The following is an 18,058-nucleotide window of genomic DNA, read 5'->3' on the forward strand; positions in this document are numbered from 1 at the left end:
TGCCAACTGAGGACGTTTCAGTTCTGCAATTTTTCCTCAGTAGCTTAGTTGCTTTTCTCCCATTAAGGTTTCCACCACAGCTAGTGCCTTTCTCAAAACAATTAACACAAAGTGCAACAGCATCACTTGCCGAGATCCGGACACTGTAAAATGGATTTGTCGTGTTTTCATTATGACAGTTCACTCTGAAAGTATTTTCCATTGCAAAAAAGTCAGATCTGGTTAAACAGTACCTGCTTGACACCACTAAATATAATTTGCTCAGACAAATGAGATCTACAGTTAGTGAGGTAAATGAGCACCAGACACCAAATACATGTGTTACATTTTTATTGCATATGCTCTTTGCAATCCTATTTTTTTCACAGCACTGTTCAAAAGCAAAGTACAAACTTACTGTATTTACAACAAACATAAGACTTTACCCAAAGGCAACACTATAAAGAATATCATCTGTAAAAGAACAGGTTCACTTCAGAGAAAATAATTTAATTTAACATTTTCAGGAATGAATCATAAAGAAATGCATGAAACTTTAACAACTTGTTCAACATTTTTGTTTCTAATTTAATGTAACAAATACAAAACTATTGTTCATTTCATGAGAACTGACTAGAGTGAGAATTCTAGAGTGTTCTCATTTAGACTCACTAGAGTGAGTTCTCATGTTAAGTATCAAATGTGTTTTTCTAAGCTAACTTTTTTCGCACGCAACACATTGAAAAGGTTTCTCATCTGTGTGAGTTATGAAATGAGTTTTTAAGCTACTGCTGTGGCAAAATGTTTTTCCACATGTCTTGCACAAAAATGGCTTCTCACCTGTGTGAACCCTCATGTGTCTATTCAACAAATCTTTTCTTCTGAAAGTTTTTTCACAGATATTACAGGGAAAAGGCCTTTCATCTGTGTGAGTCCTCATGTGATTAGTCAAATGCACTTTTTGAGAAAAACCTTTGCCACAAATCACACAAAAGAATGGCTTCTCACCTGTATGAACTCTCTGGTGTTTATTTAATGCATCTTTAGATCTGAAGGTTTTTTCACAGGTATCACAGGGAAAAGACCTTTCATCTGTGTGAATTCTCATGTGATCACACAAATCCCCTTTTTGAGCAAATTGTTCGCCACATATTGTACAAGAGGAAGACTTCTCATCTGTGTGAGTTCTCATGTGAATTGTGAAATGTACTTTTTCTTCATAACTTTTCCCACATGTTGTACATTGAAAATGAGTCTCTAATGTGTGAGCCATGAAGTGAACTCTTAAGGTGTGGCTATGATGGAAAGCTTTTCCACAGATCCCACACAGAAAGGGCTTCTCACCTGTGTGTCTTCTAATGTGAACCACTAACTGGCCTTTTCGATTAAACCGTTCTCCACAGGTAACACACAAAAAGCGCTTCTCACCTGTGTGAACTGTCATGTGTTCAGTTAATGAACTTCTTGCTCGGAAAGTTTTTTTGCAAATATTACAGGTAAAAGGCCTTTCATCTGTGTGGCGCCTCATGTGATTGGTTAAATGAGCCTTTTCATTGAAAGTTTTCTCACAAATTGTACAAGAGAGAAGCTTCGCACCTGTGTGAATTCTGACGTGCCTATTAAAATCTGATTTTCTTATGAAGCTTTTACCACAGTAAAGACATTTAAAAGGTTTCTCACCTGTGTGAATTATGATGTGCTTATTAAAATCTGATTTTCTAGTGAAGCTTTTTCCACAGTACAGACATTTAAAAGGCTTCTCACCTGTGTGAATTCTGACATGCTTATTCAAATCAGATTTTGTAATGAAGCTTTTTCCACAGGACTGACAGGTAAAAGGTTTCTCGCCAGTGTGAGTTCGAATGTGAACTATTAATTGGCATTTTCGAATAAACCCTTCCCCACAGGTCACGCACAAAAATGGCTTTTCGTCTGTGTGAATTCTCATATGATCATTCAATGAAACTTTTGATTTGAAAGTTTTTTCACAGGTATCACAGTGATAAGGCCTTTCATCTGTGTGAAGCATCATGTGATAAGTCAAATTACATTTTCGGCCAAAACTTTTGCTACAAATCATACAAGAGAAAGGCTTCTCACCTGAGTGAATTCTGACATGTTCATCAAGAACAGATTTTTTAGTGAAGCTTTTTCCACAGGAAAGACATTTGAAAGGCCTCTCACCTGTGTGAATTCTCATGTGAACTATTAAATGTCCTTTTTTTATAAAACATTTTCCACATGTTGTACATGGAAAACGCTTCTCACCTATGTGCCCTTTCAACTGCTGGGTCAAGTTACTATTTTGAGTAAAAATGTCCCTTCTGGGTTTTGAATTGTCACAGTTGTTACTCTTTATGGTTTTCAGACAACTCTTCTCTGGTTTCTGTGCTTTATCTTGTTTTGATTCTGAGTCTATATGATAGTTTCCTTCTTGATCCTGGTTCTCAGCTTCACTGAAGTCCTGAGAGATGACTTGGTTCCTGATTGGTTCTGGTTTAATGTGGTTCTTTTCTTCATCATTTGAAGTCACCATAAATGTATCTTCAGCCTCCTGCTTCAGTTCAAGTTGGTCTTCATGCTCACCTATGCAGATCTCCAATACTTCCTCTTTAGTCCAGGGATGTTCTGGCTCTTGCTGCTCTTCTGTCATCTGCAGAGGTTCTGGCTCCTCCTGGTCCAAACTGGAATCCCTCTCCTGTTTCCAGAGCTGCTGGTCAGAAGAAACCTCCTCTTTCCAAACATAATCCTGTAGATCGTCTAGAAAGAAAAACACAATAGAAGGTTTTTCTATTGTGGGTTTAAACAAAAAAACACTTAACTTTAATTGACAAGTAGCTAACTTTAGGATTAAATCCTAAAATGTTTTAGAAAAACTGGAATTTAGTCTGAATATACGTTTAAAAAAATACATCCTTTGTAATCACTGTTCCTTTTAATTTTCTTCTCTATTTGTCATCATAACAGTATATGTGGCTCTCTATTCCCTTTTGGCTTCATATCTTCATCCTTTTTCTATTCTCATCCTTCTCAGCTGCATTTCTCTCAATAGTAACAACTTTGTTGAAAAAATTCCTAAATAGTTTAATTGAACACATGATTTCTGTCTTCGCTGTGTTGGCATCACAGATAATCTAAACTATTTGATTTAAAATGTTCCTTTTCCTCCATATTTTTTTCCTCTCTCCTCCACCTCTGCTTCGTCTCTTTCTAGAATAACTTTCTGCAATAAACGATCCCCATTTTAGAACTTCTTTGTTCATGTGGAGGACTTTGTTGGCAACAAAAATATAAATAACTAAATGGCCCAATAAAGCAGTTAAAGTAGCAAATATTGCATCAAAAAATTTAAAATTAGAACTTTTCCAACTTAGTGCTTAGACCTTGATGTTGGTCAATAAGAGAGAAACTGACTCCCTTCCCTCATCCTTACTGCTTTGTCACTTTACCTCCTACAAAGAGTCAGAAGGAAAAACAAAACATGAGGAAAAATAGAAACAAATCTGTAACAAAGGTGAAAACAGGAGGGGAGAAAATATTACAGAACAAAATAAATCAACGTGTAATCAATGAAATGGTCAGCAAATAAAAAAATATTAAATACAGAATATATATCATATATATTTTATATTAAATAAAAATGATATATTTCATAAAATGAAAACTAAATAAAACAAATAGCAACAATTTTAAATTATTACATTTCAAAAATGTACCCTCAGTAATCAAATAAGTTTTAAAAATTATTTTTTGGATGCATCATTTGCCATTATATTGTAAAAAAATAATCTAACCAAAGGCTTACCTCGAGAGTTTCCTCAACACCTTTCTGATTTAGAAGGAACTTAAACTAATCTGATTTGAATTTGTTAAACTGTTTTGTCCTAAATTAAAATATTTCAATTAATTACTTGAATTAACAATGCATTTAAAATCAAACACAAATTAACAAAACAACTTTTTTGTGGTTGTATCCATCTAAATTATCTTGGAATTATTCAGGGACATTAACGCAGACTAATAAAAAATAAACATATTCAGTAAAAACCTATGCAGTGTTTGGTAATTAATATCATCATATAGTTTTTTATTTTTCTTCCCAATGACACTGAATGCAAGAGTTTAAGCTTGGTACTTTTCAAATTACAGCAAACTAAAGATGCTCACGGTAGTAAAACAAATTGCCGTTTCGCTGAAACGACAACACGCGAACTTCAGCTTCATTGCCTAATTTCCGCTGATATCTCCCAAAAATGAAAGCTTTAAAACCGAAACCTGCATCATCCTCCTCCATCAGTGAGACGTTGCCCTCGTTTGTGTTTCCTACCTTTTCGGTGTGAAGTGAACCGGGGAGTCCGAGGGAAACCCAGCAGTCTGCGCTGATCTTCCGTCTCTTCCTCCTTCACGGCCATTCCTTTAAACTCTGTGGATGTTTCTTCAGCAGCGGTTAACTGCTCGTCTCGTTTTAGCTGGACTGAAGACATCATTACTGCAAACATTCACATATTCATCCCGCAGATGGTCAAACTCTCTAGATTGAGTCCAAGCAGAAGCTAAGCTAACGCTGCTAGCATCACAGCTCTTCTTCAGTTTTAGTTGTCGGTTGGCAAAAGCCGTTAGGTAAACGCGTTACCGCCACCTACTGGTAAGGAGTGTCGGTTCATGAGGATTTAATTCATTCTACGGTATATACACATACACATACATATACGGTATATACACATACATATATCTAAATTTATGTAAACAGTAATTTAATAGAATATAGAATAGAATAGAAGTACTTTATTCATCCCAGCAGGGAAATTACTTCGCAGTTACAGCATAGAGACAAGACACAATAACAACTACCACTGAGTAGTAGTAGTAGATAAAATAAAAATAAAATGCTATAAATTGTAAAAAATATGAAATGCTGTTAATATAAAAAGCAACTTAAGAGCAGTCCTTGCAAAGATTCAAAAAGGTGGTATTAAATGTTTAGTGTGTGCCAGAGTACCTATCTTACCTACTTAAACTATATTCTTATACATAATACCATTTCCTTTAGAAATTTAATAGTTTTTATTAATAAATGACGTACTTTTCATACACAGACACACACACACATGTATATATACAGTATTATCTTTGTGAGAGATGAGTTTTATTAATTTTTCAGCTAATGGGTTATAGCAGAAAATAGTACTGTATTGTTCATGCGTGGAATCACCATAATTAAAAAAAACGGGGCAATCACGTCAGTGTAAACTCATTTTATGTAAACGCCAACATTCGATACGCTGTTCTCAACAATCAAACGTCTGTGTTCGTTTCAGCGTGTTCTATAAAATACCATTTGCTCTCATGGATTCATGTTGAGACACTATTCTGAATTTGTCACAGCCCACCAAGGAATCAGAAAAGAAAAAGCTGCTCGGTTGAATTAATTTTAAATCAAAATTTGCTGAGTATAGTCAATCTAAATTTAGGAATTATACATTTCAGCATCCCCTGTGATTGTAAATAAATACATTTTCCAGTCTCTGATATGTAGAGTATTTTATTGATGTTGTTGAAACAGATTGTGGAAGTTGAACAACAGGGTGTGTTCAATCATTTTTGCTGCAATCGTAGAAGAGGATTGGTATCCCCTTGTTTGCAGAAAGAAAACCAACAAACAAAAGAATTACTTGTGAAATTGTCGAAAACAGTTCTTGTTCTTCTTGATGCACAGGTGCACTTTGCACTTTGAACATTTGAAGACAGTCTGGCCCTTACACTGAGGCATCTTGCAGCGTTGCCGTCCGCTCTCCACCACCGGCCAGTGACCCACAGCATCTGATCGCACTTGCAGTGTCGGAATATCCTTAGCTGGGCCTCGACGTTTCTTCTTCTCAAATTCACTTTCGACGTCAAAGTAAGGCCACCCCCTCTTCTTCTTGGACAGGTCTTTGCCTTGCATGAAAAGAGCTTGTGCAATTGAAACCCTAAAAGCAAGAAAGTCCTTCTGCCTCAGTCTTGGAATACCCAGCGATTCGCAATCACGTTTGTATAACAGCCAGCTGTTCACAATGACCATATCAAGGAAATGACAAAACAACCTGTGGTGGTACTTCCTGGACCTAATCTGGGTGCGATAGGATGTAATCAGCACATCAAGAGCATCGACGCCGGCCACAAACTTGTTGTACAGGCTGATGATGTTTGGATATTCCACTGAATTTTTTTGCTTCAACTTTCTGTTCCATTTTTGGATGTTGGCCACAGGCTGGGCACTAGCAAAGGTGCTAGCAAGGATCACCCCCCTATAGTAAAACCACTTGACTGCTCTTATTTCCAAATCGTCGACGGCAGCCCTTTTCTCTTCAAACGACCCCAATCCCTTCTTCTTCATCTCATAGTTTGTGCTAAAGCTGCAGCCTTGGAGGCCATTTTGCTCAACAGCGCCAAGGGCTGGTATTCCCTTGTTTGTGAGAGCTGCAAACAAATCAAAGGACGTAAACTGACTGTCAAAATACAAAAGATGATTGACAGAACCATGGATGATTTGTGCAAGCTTCAGGACAATGTTTCCACTTGCCCCGATGTCTGGTTCTCCAGGTAGAGGATCCATTTTCCCTGTAAATACATCAAACGAGTGAATCAGGCCCTTTGTATCACACAACACAAAGATCTTGTATCCCCATCTGCGGAACCTTTTAGGGATATATTGCACCAGACTAGAATCGCATTTTAAAGGGACCATTTGCTGAGCAATGCACAGCATCTGATCTTTAGGGAGGCTGTTAAACTTTTGGAGAAGTGAATCAAAAACCGGCCTAATTTTGAAGAGCGCGTCTCCGCTGTTGGCGGCCATGGTGCTGTTGTCGTTGAAATGAAGGAACTCCTTAACCTTCTTCCATCTCTCCCGGGTCATCACATCAGCCACATACTCTACTCGGCACTCACTGGACCAGTACATTCCCGAATTTGGAAGATGTAGAACACTCATGTACACTAAAGTCCCGATAAACTGCTCGAGTTCATTTCGATCCAGCTTGAGGCCAGTGTAACGATTGTGTGTGCTTTCTTGAGTGAAATACAGATTGGTTTGTTCTACAATAATATTCAAAAGATCCGCGTCGAAGAAGTCCCGGAAATACTGAATGGGTTCTCTGGCTTCATCAGAGAACCCATCAGACACGGGAAGGGAACCTTGCCACGTTGGGACGTCTTTCGCAGAGAACTCTGACTGCACCGTCTCCCACGACAACCTTCGCCGCTGTCTCGTTTCAGCAGAGGCCGGTGGAGCGCATGGGGTAGCGGCGCTGGTGCTGGCAGCTGGATCGTTGTAGCTGTCGGAGTCTTCATCACTGCTGCTTTCATCGCCTGGTTTAGGTCTGTTGTCCTCATCGCTGTCGTCGCTGTCACTGAGGCAGCTGTCATCGCTTTCCACTGGTGGGACTCTGGTTCGAAGCCTGACGTCCTGCAGAAAGCAGATGATGATGATGATGAGGTTCTGGTTTTAAATATGATTAAATATTTAAGTCTGTGTTAATATTGATTTCTGTGTGTTTAGAAAAGCGCCATACAAATAAAATGTATTATTATTATTATTATTATTAAATGTAGAGGTACAAATCTGCAGTATGCTGTTTTTATTGTACTTTTCACTTTTCACAAAGTTGTATATAGTTTTTATTTCTATTCTGCATTGCCTTGTATTTTTATAAAACCACTCATTTTCTCATGTGCTTGTCATTTACAGTGCCGATCAAAAGTATTGAATGTTTGACCTATATTATTGTTTTTACAAATCAGTCATGATCAACAAAATTTGGTTGTTTTGGCAAATAAAATTACAAAAAGAAAAAAAACTTTAAAGCTGCAGTGTATAACTTTTATTTAAAAAAATGTTTTTTGTTTACATTTTTGTTAAAACTATAATTTTGAGACAGTATAATATGAAATAATCTGTGAAAAGATTGATCTCCTCCCTGAGCTACTATTGCCATCTGACCAAAAACAACCAATAAGAGCCCAAGAGGAGGGTCTTAGTGCCGTCAATCAATCTCATGTCCTCGCTCCTAATTGTTCTAATAGTGGAGAAACAACTTACTGTTACAGGAAAACCGTTTATTGACCATCATACGTGGCTTTGCTACCTGGCAATCACAACAGGATGTGCTAGCTGCAGCGTAGTAGTGGGGATGAGCAGCGCAACACAGAGTATGATTGACAACGCTTAAACAGTTTAGCAGGAAGAATGGAGAAAAAGCATCTAGATGTTCTTGATTGAGACATATCCACATAGACTCAGTGCTGTGATTGGTGCAGCTACTAAATACCAATTTGAATGGCGTAAATATTCATGTAGTGAATAATTTTAGGTTTAACATTTCAAAAGTCAAACTGAACTGATCATGACTGATTTTTAAAAGCGGTAAAACGTCCAAGGGGGTGAATACTTTTTTTAAAAACATTGTTTAGCGATTTATGTGTGTGAATTTTCTCACCTGTGTTTCACTGCTTTGACGTTGAGATGTTTGTCTTCTGAACAACGTGGGACGGTCTAATCAACACAGAAAGGTGCTGATTAAAATGTGATTTATAAATAATTAAAACACATTCATTTAAACCAACATCACACAATAGGGACAAATTTGTTTTTGGTTTTTTTTTTCACACGTACCTGTACGGTTGAACTTCAGGAAGTGAGTCTTTGGACAGACTTTTCGCTCATTGTTTCAGTTTAATACTTGTTGCGTTTTGCTAACTCTGTTGCTGATTTTGCCTACTTGATCACATCAGGGCTTCAGTCGACAAGCACACAGGACATAAGTAGGTTTTAAACTGCAGCAATGGATTCTGGGTACAGAATAAACGTCATTTACTGCAATGGAGCGGATCACGGGTGGAGAACGTGGCTCCAGTTTTCCACCAAATGTCTTCATCACTGAAGATTTGAAACTTTCAATCCTTTTCTGAACAATGTTAAGAAAAACCTGAAGACCTTAAAAGGTTTTTCAAGAAATTTGTAAAACTAATGTTTCACCAAGCGTGCCACAGCTAGAGAAATTTCCAATTATGTTACATGGAGGTAAAATTTAGCTTTTTGATGCATGTAAATAAAGTCGTAGCTACAAAGAATTTCAACATTACTGATTAACTGCATCTGTTGTTAAAATGTTCACACTTCTGATGGAATGTCACAAATGTTTCTCCATGATATATTTGCACCACCTTTTGAATCTGAAGCAAATAGTTTAGAGTTTCAAATAGTAAAGAGACAAGAGCGTAAAACAAAGAAAAGGAGGATGGGGATTGCACAAAACTCTTACTTAAATAATCAGTATTCGGTTAGTTGCGCTGTAAGGCAATTTCTTAAGTAAAAAAATTATTCAAATTTAACTTTTACAAAAAAATTAAGCAGACTAAAATAAATTTTTGAGCATTTTGAATTGATTCAGAATTCTCAGGACTTCACCTGTAATAAATCATATGTATTTAAAATTCTTAAACATTGGCTATAACTGCTATTTTAATACAGGATATTGATAATGACCCTAATTTTTATTTCGGTACCTTTTAGTTCCACAAAAAGAGACATGATGCCAAGATCAAGTGATGTACACAGATGAACAAAATCAAATGTAACTGTTTTTAGACGCTTTATTTGCCGTTGAAAACAAAACATCAATTCAACAAGACTACATGCATAAGTAAATTAATAAAATGAAACAAAACAGCTTTACTCGTTTGAAAACATCAAAACGAAAAGCATGTATGAAATGGTGTAAACAGAGTACAAAAAATAAACGTTTAATTTTATTTCATATGTGTCTTTAACTAAACTGCAAAAATAAATTTTTACCAAGTAGAGCAAATACTTGAAATAAGGCAAAACTAATTTATAAGTAACTTTACAGCAAGATATAAGGGCTTGGCTTTAGGTAAATAATTCCTTAAAGTTTGTGAAAACGTTCTAGTTTCACTTATAACACAAGAAAAATGTAATAAGTGAAATAATCTGCCAATGGTACTGGTACTTTTTCATCAATACTAAGAAATTATTTACTTAAAAAAACATCCATTAGTTTGCTGAAAAGTTACGTATAAGATAGTTTTGTATTATTTCAAGCTCAGAAACATATTTAGACTAGAAAGTTGGTAAAAACATTGTGTTTTTGCAGTGTGACTACTCTAACTGGGCCTTGGTCATGTCCTCGATGTGATGCTGGTTTCCCTTCATAAACATCAGACTCTCAAAATTAATATCCGACAAGCTGGCCCTAAGAACGTCGTTGCCTTGACAGAACAGGCGCCCGACGGCAGCGCTGGACGGGACGGGTGTGTTATATTTGGTGAACAAGTCGATCAAGACCTGTTCGCCCAGAAAGGCCCGATCCGTCATGGCGTCCTTGGATCCGGCCTCCAGCCAGGTCTTCACCAGGTTCTGAGCCTTCCACTTCAGCGACCTGTGGCTCCTGCCGTCACAGGACCGAGTGATGTTGCTGAAGAAATCGTCTTCCTCATCCTCCTCATTGCAGGAGGTGTCACTGCCCTCCTCACGGAGCGCGCTCAGAGCTGTCTGTACGACCGCCTCCATTGCTTTGGTCACTCTGCCAACCTGGCTGTTATTGAACTGCTCCAACCAGAACAAACGAAACTTGGGGTGGAAGGCAGCAGCCAGCTGGCACTCCAGGTCTTCCAGGAGGGGCCCAAACCTTTTAGAGATTCCTGCCAGTGTCGCGTCCACCAGAGGACTGCAATGCAGCAGACGCTTTAACTTAACCTCCTTCAGCCTCATCACGGTGGCTGCTACTGTTGGCAGAAGGCTACCGAGATAGGCCTGGTCCTCCCCCTGGATTTTATCCAAAGCCTTGGCGATGATACACATCACCTGCCCGTATTCACTCAGGAAGCCGACATCAGAGTCGGTGAAGGTCTGCAGCTTCAGCTGCGTCATCACCCTGTTCACAGCATCCCTGTTTTTCTCAAGCAGGCTGTTGAGGACTACAACAGAGTCATAAGTTGAGTTCCATCTGGTACCGGTGGGGACCGCCAACCTCCTCTTCAACGCATCAAATATGCAGGCTGCCGCCACCGTGCTGCGGCTCTGCAGGTTCCACAGCGCCCGAGCTTTGGACATGGTCTTCCTGTAGGCTGACCTGAACAGAGCGCAGTTCAGAGCCTCACTGGCGTCCACGCTGGCTACCAAATTAAAAGAATGAGCTGCACACTTCATGTGCGTTGGCAGTTCAAGGCCCAGGTTGCTGGACTTGTCAAGAGTGGCATCAACGGAGATGTACTCCACGCCTCCAGCCTCGGGATCCACATCCTGGATCCAATCTTCTTCCGAATCGGCAGCGGCTTCAGGAATGTTTGGCAAGAACTCGGCTTCTGCACCAAACTGCACAAACCTCTTCACAAAGTTTTTACCGTTGTCCGTCGTAGTTCTGGTCACTTTGTCTTGCAGATTGAACTTGGAATGGGTAACTAGCATGGCCTGGGCGAGAACATCGGAGGAGTGATGACCTTTGACCCGAGTCCAGGCCAAGAGCGCGTGCCGTCTTGCGCGAGTCTTGGGGTCCAGCCAATGTGCCGTCATGCCCAGGTAGGACTTGCTGTGGGCAGACCAGCAGTCCGCAGTGGTCGCAACCCAGGGGATGTCCTCAAGCAATCTGCATTTAAAGACAAATAAGTAATATTTAACATAAATTTACACTGTATAGATAAAGTAGAGCACAACATACAAAATCAAAAACTAATCTCTCATATGATATTGTTCATCGGAATAGAAATTGAGCTCATTTTAGCAACATGTGAGTAAATTACTAAATGATTAATTGCTTATTGCAACACATACAATCTTCAGTGTAAACCATCCTTCTTGGTATATTATTTGACACAAATATTAATTGGTTAATTTGAGTGTTTTTGTTGCAATAGTGGTAAATACGTGTTATTGTGCTCTGTAACTTTCTGCATGTAAATGACTGTTAATAGATAAACTGAATAAATGTATGGATATGTAACATCACCTAATGAAACAAAATAGAAAGTAATAACCACCTTAATTTGTAAAAGGTTAATAGGGACACTGATTACAGATGTTGGTTGACTGTAACTGTGTTTTCAAACATTGCAGTCCGGTGGACTCTGTTCGATTGAGGACCAAACTCCTGTTTACAAATGTAGAATTATGATTTTAGTTGGTGTGATTTGCTTTCACACTGCGCTGTCAAAAAATTCAAACACTTAGAAAAACCCTGTTCATTCTGTCTCTCCAATTAGTTCTTTTGTAAAGGTTTTTTTATTCATATAACTTCATATTTTTTCTGATGACATCACTGTAGAATATTAAATCAAATATTCTGATTAGTTACTCAGTACTTCAGCAGCCTTTTTTACCAACTAGTTTTTTGCTCTTAAGTAGCTTCTTGAACAGCTACTTTTTACTTTTACTAGAGTAAAAATATGTTAAAGCAGTGCTATTATTTCTTCAGTACAATTTTTGTGTACTTTACCCACCTCTGAATGGAGGATGGTCAGAATATAAGGCCAATCTATTTGTCTGCTGTCAACTGTTGCGATGTAATATGACATTAACGTGTAACTATACTTTGCTATCGTTATTTTTCTTTGTTTGCTTTTGTTTTAAATTTATTTTCTTTGTATATAACTTTGCTTATTCTTTTATTACACTGCGTTACACAAAGTCAAACTAGACAATCATTAAACCATAAACTACATCATTCTAAAAATAAGAAAACTGATTTACAAATACCTTATGAGATACTCTTCCAGCTGATCATGGCTAGCCAAGATGCTCCTGCTCAGGGTGCAGCTGGACATAGATGTCATGCTGGGGTTCAACATCTTTATCAGGCCAACAAAGGTGGGGGATTCCACTACATGTAACGGTAGCATGTTGTGGACAAACAAGTCCACAATCTGTTTGTCCACCATAGACTGGCTGACGTCAGTTCCAGCAGTTTTGGAAGAAGTCTCACCAAAGCTGGGATGCCGCGCTCTCTTTGCACATGGCTGTGATGACTGGCTACTAGCGCTGCTGTTAACAGATAACCTGTGTTTCCCACGTGAAGAGCCGGCCTTGATATCCTCCTCGAACTGGGTGGCATGCGCCGGATGTTTCCGGTTGATATGCGACTTTAAATTGTACAGACTCTTCGCTTGCCCCTTGATGGTGATCTTCTTGGGTTGGCACAGGACGCACTGGAAGTGGAGGGTTTTTTCGTTGGACTTATCCCTGGCCTCGAAAAAAAAGTAGTCCTTCAGGTGGGGCCACGGGTGAGACTCCAGGCTCTCAACCTCAGCGAACTTTGCCTCACCTACAGCCGTTGTTGTCGACTCCTCTTCTACACGCGGTTCATCCACAAAATAAACGCTTTGTAAGCGAGCTGAAAACAACGGAAGACTGCAGCTTTACACAATGCTTCGTTTAGCTTCCCACCACTGAGTCGAACAATCACGTCTTGTCACATGACATATGGTAAGCTAACCACCGTTGGCGCGTTGTGTCAACCAATCACAACTTATCTTCAACGAAATTACTATTTTTTTCTTTGGTAAGCTTTTTTCAACTGAAAGTTTACAAAATAATTAAAATAGCGCTTTAGGATTTGTCTGTAAAAATGTATTTAGGGGAAGCTAATTGCACTAAACGTTTTCAAAGTTAGCAAAGAAGGCTATTAGAGGATTAGCGAAGGTGTTTGTTTATGCATTAGCCTGTATGAGTAGAGTACATGCACACTGGAAGTAGTGTGTCTGTACTAGATGACATTAGTTTAAAAATGGGTTATATAAAAACAAATATTTGTATTGTCATATGACAAGTAAATATTTTTTGTAATCAAGGATGTTCCATTAAATAGAAAAGCAACTCACCTGTGTGAATTCTCATGCGTTTCGTCTTGGAGTCATCTTGAGAAAAAAACCCATCATGCATTTCTCCAGAGAACAGATTTTTCCAACATTTCCCGTTTGGCTCCAGATCTTTGTCTTGCCTTAATTGTGAGTCGTTTTCTTCCTGAACCTGGTTCTCAGCTTCAGCAGCATCCTGGAAGTCCAGTTGGTTTCTGTCCGGGTCAAGGTGGTATTTTTCTTCGTTTACAGGAGAAACCTCAAAGGTATACGTCTTCCACTTCAGCAAAAGATGATCTTCATCCTGACTGACACAGAGTTCCTCTTCTTCCTCTTTTATTTGGGAAGCTTCAAACTCCTGCTGCTCTTCTTTAAGTAGTGGGGGATTTCGTTCCTCCTGATGCCCCCTTATCTGTTGATGTTCTTCCCCGTCTTGCTCTTCTTTAATCTGCAGAGGTTCTGCTTTCTTCTGGTGCGAACTGACGTTCCTCTCTTGCTTGCTCCGCTGCTCCATTTCAACATAATACTATAGTTGTAGAAAGGAAAACAGAAAAAAATAAAAAGCACATTATAGTAGGTCAAATAAACCACACTTTCCTTAGTCTATGCATAGACAAATGCATTATTTAGCACCCAAACATTAAACAATATACATAGAAATACAGTGGATCAACAAGTACACAGCAGATATAGCTGCAATCTAAATTTTTCATAGTACTGTATTTTCCGGACTATAAACCATAAAGTTAAAAAAAAAAAAAAAAACTGGAAAAGTACAAATATAAGATAAATCAATCAGACAGCTGCAGCTGATCCAGAACGCTGCTGCTGGTGTTCTCACTAAAACCAGGAAAATAGAGCACATAACACCAGTTCTAAACTCCCTACACTGGCTCCCTGTAGCTCAGAGAATAGACTTTAAAATACTGTTGTTAGTTTATAAATAACTAAGCGGTTCAGCACCACAATAAATTAAAGATCTGTTGTTGTTGTATCAACCTTCCAGACATCTCAGGTCTTCTGGTTCTGGTCTGCATCCCCAGAACCAAACATGGAGAAGCAGCATTCAGCTTCTATGAACCACAAATCTGAAACAAACTTCCAGAATGCTGCAAGACAGCTGAGACACTGAGTTTCTTTAGATCTGGACTAAAAAAAACACCTGTTTAGAGTTGCCTTTGAAGAACAATCGAGTAGCAATTTAACGATGGCACTGGACTTAATGTAATGTTTTGATTGTTGATTCTATGTTGCATGACTTTGTGTTTTTGTGTTTGTTATGATGTAAAGCACTTTGAAATGCCTTGTTGCTAAAATGTGCTATACAAATAAAATTTGATTGAAAGCCGCTGATACCGCCACAACGACGCAGCAGAGGGGGACAGACAACCCAAAGTTTGAGTCATAACAGCTCAATTCACCACCACATTAATTTGTAAACAAATGTATTAAGGTTGAAAAAAAAAAAAAGAAAAAATTGCCAAGTTTAGCTTTAAATTAACTGATTACGGTAATTTCCGAACGGTGCCTGTAACATAGTAAAAGTACTGATGAAACAAAACAGAAAAGTTATTGATTGGTTTATTCATCTTCCTCCTGCGCTCTGAAACCACTGAAGTCATCTTCTTTAGTGTCGGAGTTGAACAGCTTCGTCACATACCTTTTCTGTCTCTATGTCAGTGTTACTCTCCGTGCGGCTGTCATCCCGGGGTAAAGCTGGCTCTGAAGCTGTGGTGCCCTCTTCACGCAGCAGTCCAGCCTTTTGGAACCCATTGATGATGGTGGATTCATTCACTCTTCTCCACGCTGTTAGGATCCTCCGACAGACCTCAGAAAACGACGCTCTTCGCATTCGACCAGTTTCTGTGTAGGATTTATCCCCGCTACTCATCCAAGCCTCCCATTCAGCCCTGAGTGCTGCTTTAAATGCTCGATTCACACTGATGTCAAGGGGTTGCAAATACTTCGCTGTACCTTCAGGAATAACAGCAGGAATCGAGCTGGTTCTCTTGATGACTTCTTTCACCGAATCAGTGATGTAGGCCCTCATACTGTCCAAAACAAGCAGCGCTTTTTGCCGGTGAAAAAGTCCCCCTGGGCGCTTTCCGTAGCACTCCATTAACCAGTCCTTCATCAGATTTTCTGTCATCCGTCCTTTCTGGTTGACTTTAACTACAACGTCCTTCGGGAGTTGGTCTTTCGGCATAGTTTTGCGTTTAAAAATCACCATTGGGGGGAGTTTTTTTCCAGAAGCGGTGCAGCCCAGGACACAGGTGAAATGTATCTTGTCGTGTCCGTTGGTTTTCTCCAAAATGGATGATGCGCCCGTCTTGTTTACAGTCTTGGTCAGAGACATATCAAATGTCAATGGCACTTCACCCATATTTATAATGTTGTCTGGTCCGATGGCGTTCTCCACGATCTTTGTTTCAACAAATTGTCGGAAATTTGTAACTTTTTCCTGGTAGTCCGGGGGCAGTCGCTGAGAGAGAGTTGTCCGTGCCCTGGTGAACAGGTTCTTTCTTCTCATAAATCTAAAACACCAGGACGGTCCTCCATTAAAATTGTCAATATTCATTTGGCGGGCAATTGATTTGGCATTCAGCCGGATTTGCACGGTGGATACACCTCGGCCACCTGCTCTCTGAGCTTTTACCCAATCCTCAAGAACATCTTCAAGTTCAGGCCACCTGCTTTCATTTCCTCTGAAAGCCTTTCTCGTCTTTTGGCATTTGTTGAGTTCTACCTCCTGCTGTCTCCAACGCCGAATCATGGATTCGTTCACGCCGAGCTTAAATGCAGCGGCTCTATTTCCCTCCAGTACTGCCAGGTCGATAGCCTTCAACTTAAAAGCGGCATCATAAGACGTTCTTCGTGTGGTTTCCATGATGAGGAGGTATGAGTTTGAAAGAAAATCTCCTTCGTGCCTGCTGCTACCATGGGATTTGTGCTAAATGAAAATCGGAGCTTTCTTCTTCACTTCTTGCTAACGAACCCCCTGGCGGTTAAAAAAAAAAAACACAGAAAAGCCGCATCTTCGCATAAGCCGCATGGTTCAAGTAAGTCAAACAGGTTTCATATTACTGGTTACTTACAACTTTATATTACTTCATATTTAGCCTTTCATTCTTGTTAATATTCCGCATGAAACATGTCTAACCGTTCCAATATAGATGAAGGGTGGCTAATGTTAGCAACACAATCCCGATAACAACATATTTCTCTCTATTTTCTGGAGACAAAACACTTGGGGGAATTTGTTAAAGACTAGATTAGTATGCGTGTAATCGGTTTGATGCGAAATAAGCCATCAAAAACGCTAATAAACAGCAAACTAACACCGCATTGTGCAGACGGGCAGCCATATTGGATACCAAACGAACGGTGCGAACGGAGACTTTGCTATTGGCAATAACAACTTCAAGGGGTGTTATTGTTTTATTTCCAAGTCGGAAGTGGCACAAAATTGTTGAATCCATCTACCGATAGCCTCGGACACACGAAAACTCGTATATACATAATCTGAGACGGAATAGTGGCGAGAATACAAACATCGGAGCTGCATTCAACAGCTTCTCCTAAATGTTCTCAACACCGATGTTTCAAATCTGTTCGCTAGATTACCTAGTGTCCGTCGAGCTCTTCCTCGGACTCGACGATTGATTTCTTTATATAGTGTGGATCTTAACTACTGCTTAATGAAATATATCTGAAGATAAACCGAAGACACTCAGTCTCCATAAGACTCACCTACTCCTTCCTCAAAGTAACACAGAAATACAACAAAGTACGACGCTGGCGCGTTGTTCCTCCCAAAGCGTCTCGCTGCACAACATGGAGAGAAATTTCACCCGGAAACAAAATCTTCCGCTCGGGTTAATCTCTACCGTTTGAAAGGCCCATTACTGACCCCTACTGGATGGGATGGTGAACAGAGAAATAAATATTTAATTCTTTACTAAATAAAAGTTCTCCCTTATATTTTTTAAATACATACTTAATTATGCATTTACATTTATATATGTTATTTAGATGTGTAGCTGAGGTGATTCAAAACTCTTTTATGGACTTTATACTCATTTAAACAGTTGCTATCATTTATAAAGACTGTTTTTACAATATTTAAATGAATATCCAGCCACCTAATGTCCAGAAACGGTAGTTTGTCATTAATGAGACATAACATTTACCAACAACATAACAACATACCAATTTACCAATTAAACAAAAA

The 18,058-nt window shown here is 39.1% G+C and overlaps 2 protein-coding genes across 5 annotated transcripts; both read right to left on the minus strand.

Annotated features, from left to right (window-relative positions):
* Nucleotides 1-421: 421 nt before the first annotated feature.
* Nucleotides 422-4,648, minus strand: LOC116731640 (involucrin-like). Its single transcript, XM_032581457.1, has 3 exons — nt 4,307-4,648; nt 2,332-2,739; nt 422-453 (listed from the first exon to the last, which is right to left on the minus strand). Exons 1-3 carry the CDS (start codon nt 4,476-4,478, stop codon nt 422-424), a joined length of 612 nt encoding a protein of 203 aa, XP_032437348.1. The 5' UTR covers nt 4,479-4,648.
* An 855-nt stretch (nt 4,649-5,503) lies between these two features.
* LOC116730865 (uncharacterized) lies at nt 5,504-17,762 on the minus strand. 4 transcript variants are annotated; one of them, XM_032580396.1, is made up of 5 exons: nt 17,578-17,694; nt 15,488-16,825; nt 13,852-14,353; nt 8,457-8,512; nt 5,504-7,426 (listed from the first exon to the last, which is right to left on the minus strand). In XM_032580396.1, the coding sequence occupies exons 2-5, from the start codon at nt 16,712-16,714 to the stop codon at nt 5,648-5,650; spliced, it is 3,564 nt and encodes a 1,187-aa protein (XP_032436287.1). In that variant the 5' UTR covers nt 16,715-16,825; nt 17,578-17,694; the 3' UTR covers nt 5,504-5,647. The 4 variants fall into 4 exon arrangements, with proteins under 4 accessions (XP_032436287.1, XP_032436286.1, XP_032436288.1 ...); XM_032580395.1 differs by lacking the exons at nt 5,504-7,426; nt 8,457-8,512 and adding exons at nt 9,979-11,624; nt 12,731-13,364 and having other exon boundaries at nt 17,578-17,762; XM_032580397.1 differs by lacking the exons at nt 5,504-7,426; nt 8,457-8,512; nt 15,488-16,825 and adding exons at nt 9,979-11,624; nt 12,731-13,364 and having other exon boundaries at nt 17,578-17,728.
* Nucleotides 17,763-18,058: the final 296 nt, after the last annotated feature.

This window comes from Xiphophorus hellerii, chromosome 13 (assembly GCF_003331165.1).
Source record: "Xiphophorus hellerii strain 12219 chromosome 13, Xiphophorus_hellerii-4.1, whole genome shotgun sequence".
NCBI classification, from domain to species: Eukaryota; Metazoa; Chordata; class Actinopteri; order Cyprinodontiformes; family Poeciliidae; genus Xiphophorus; species Xiphophorus hellerii.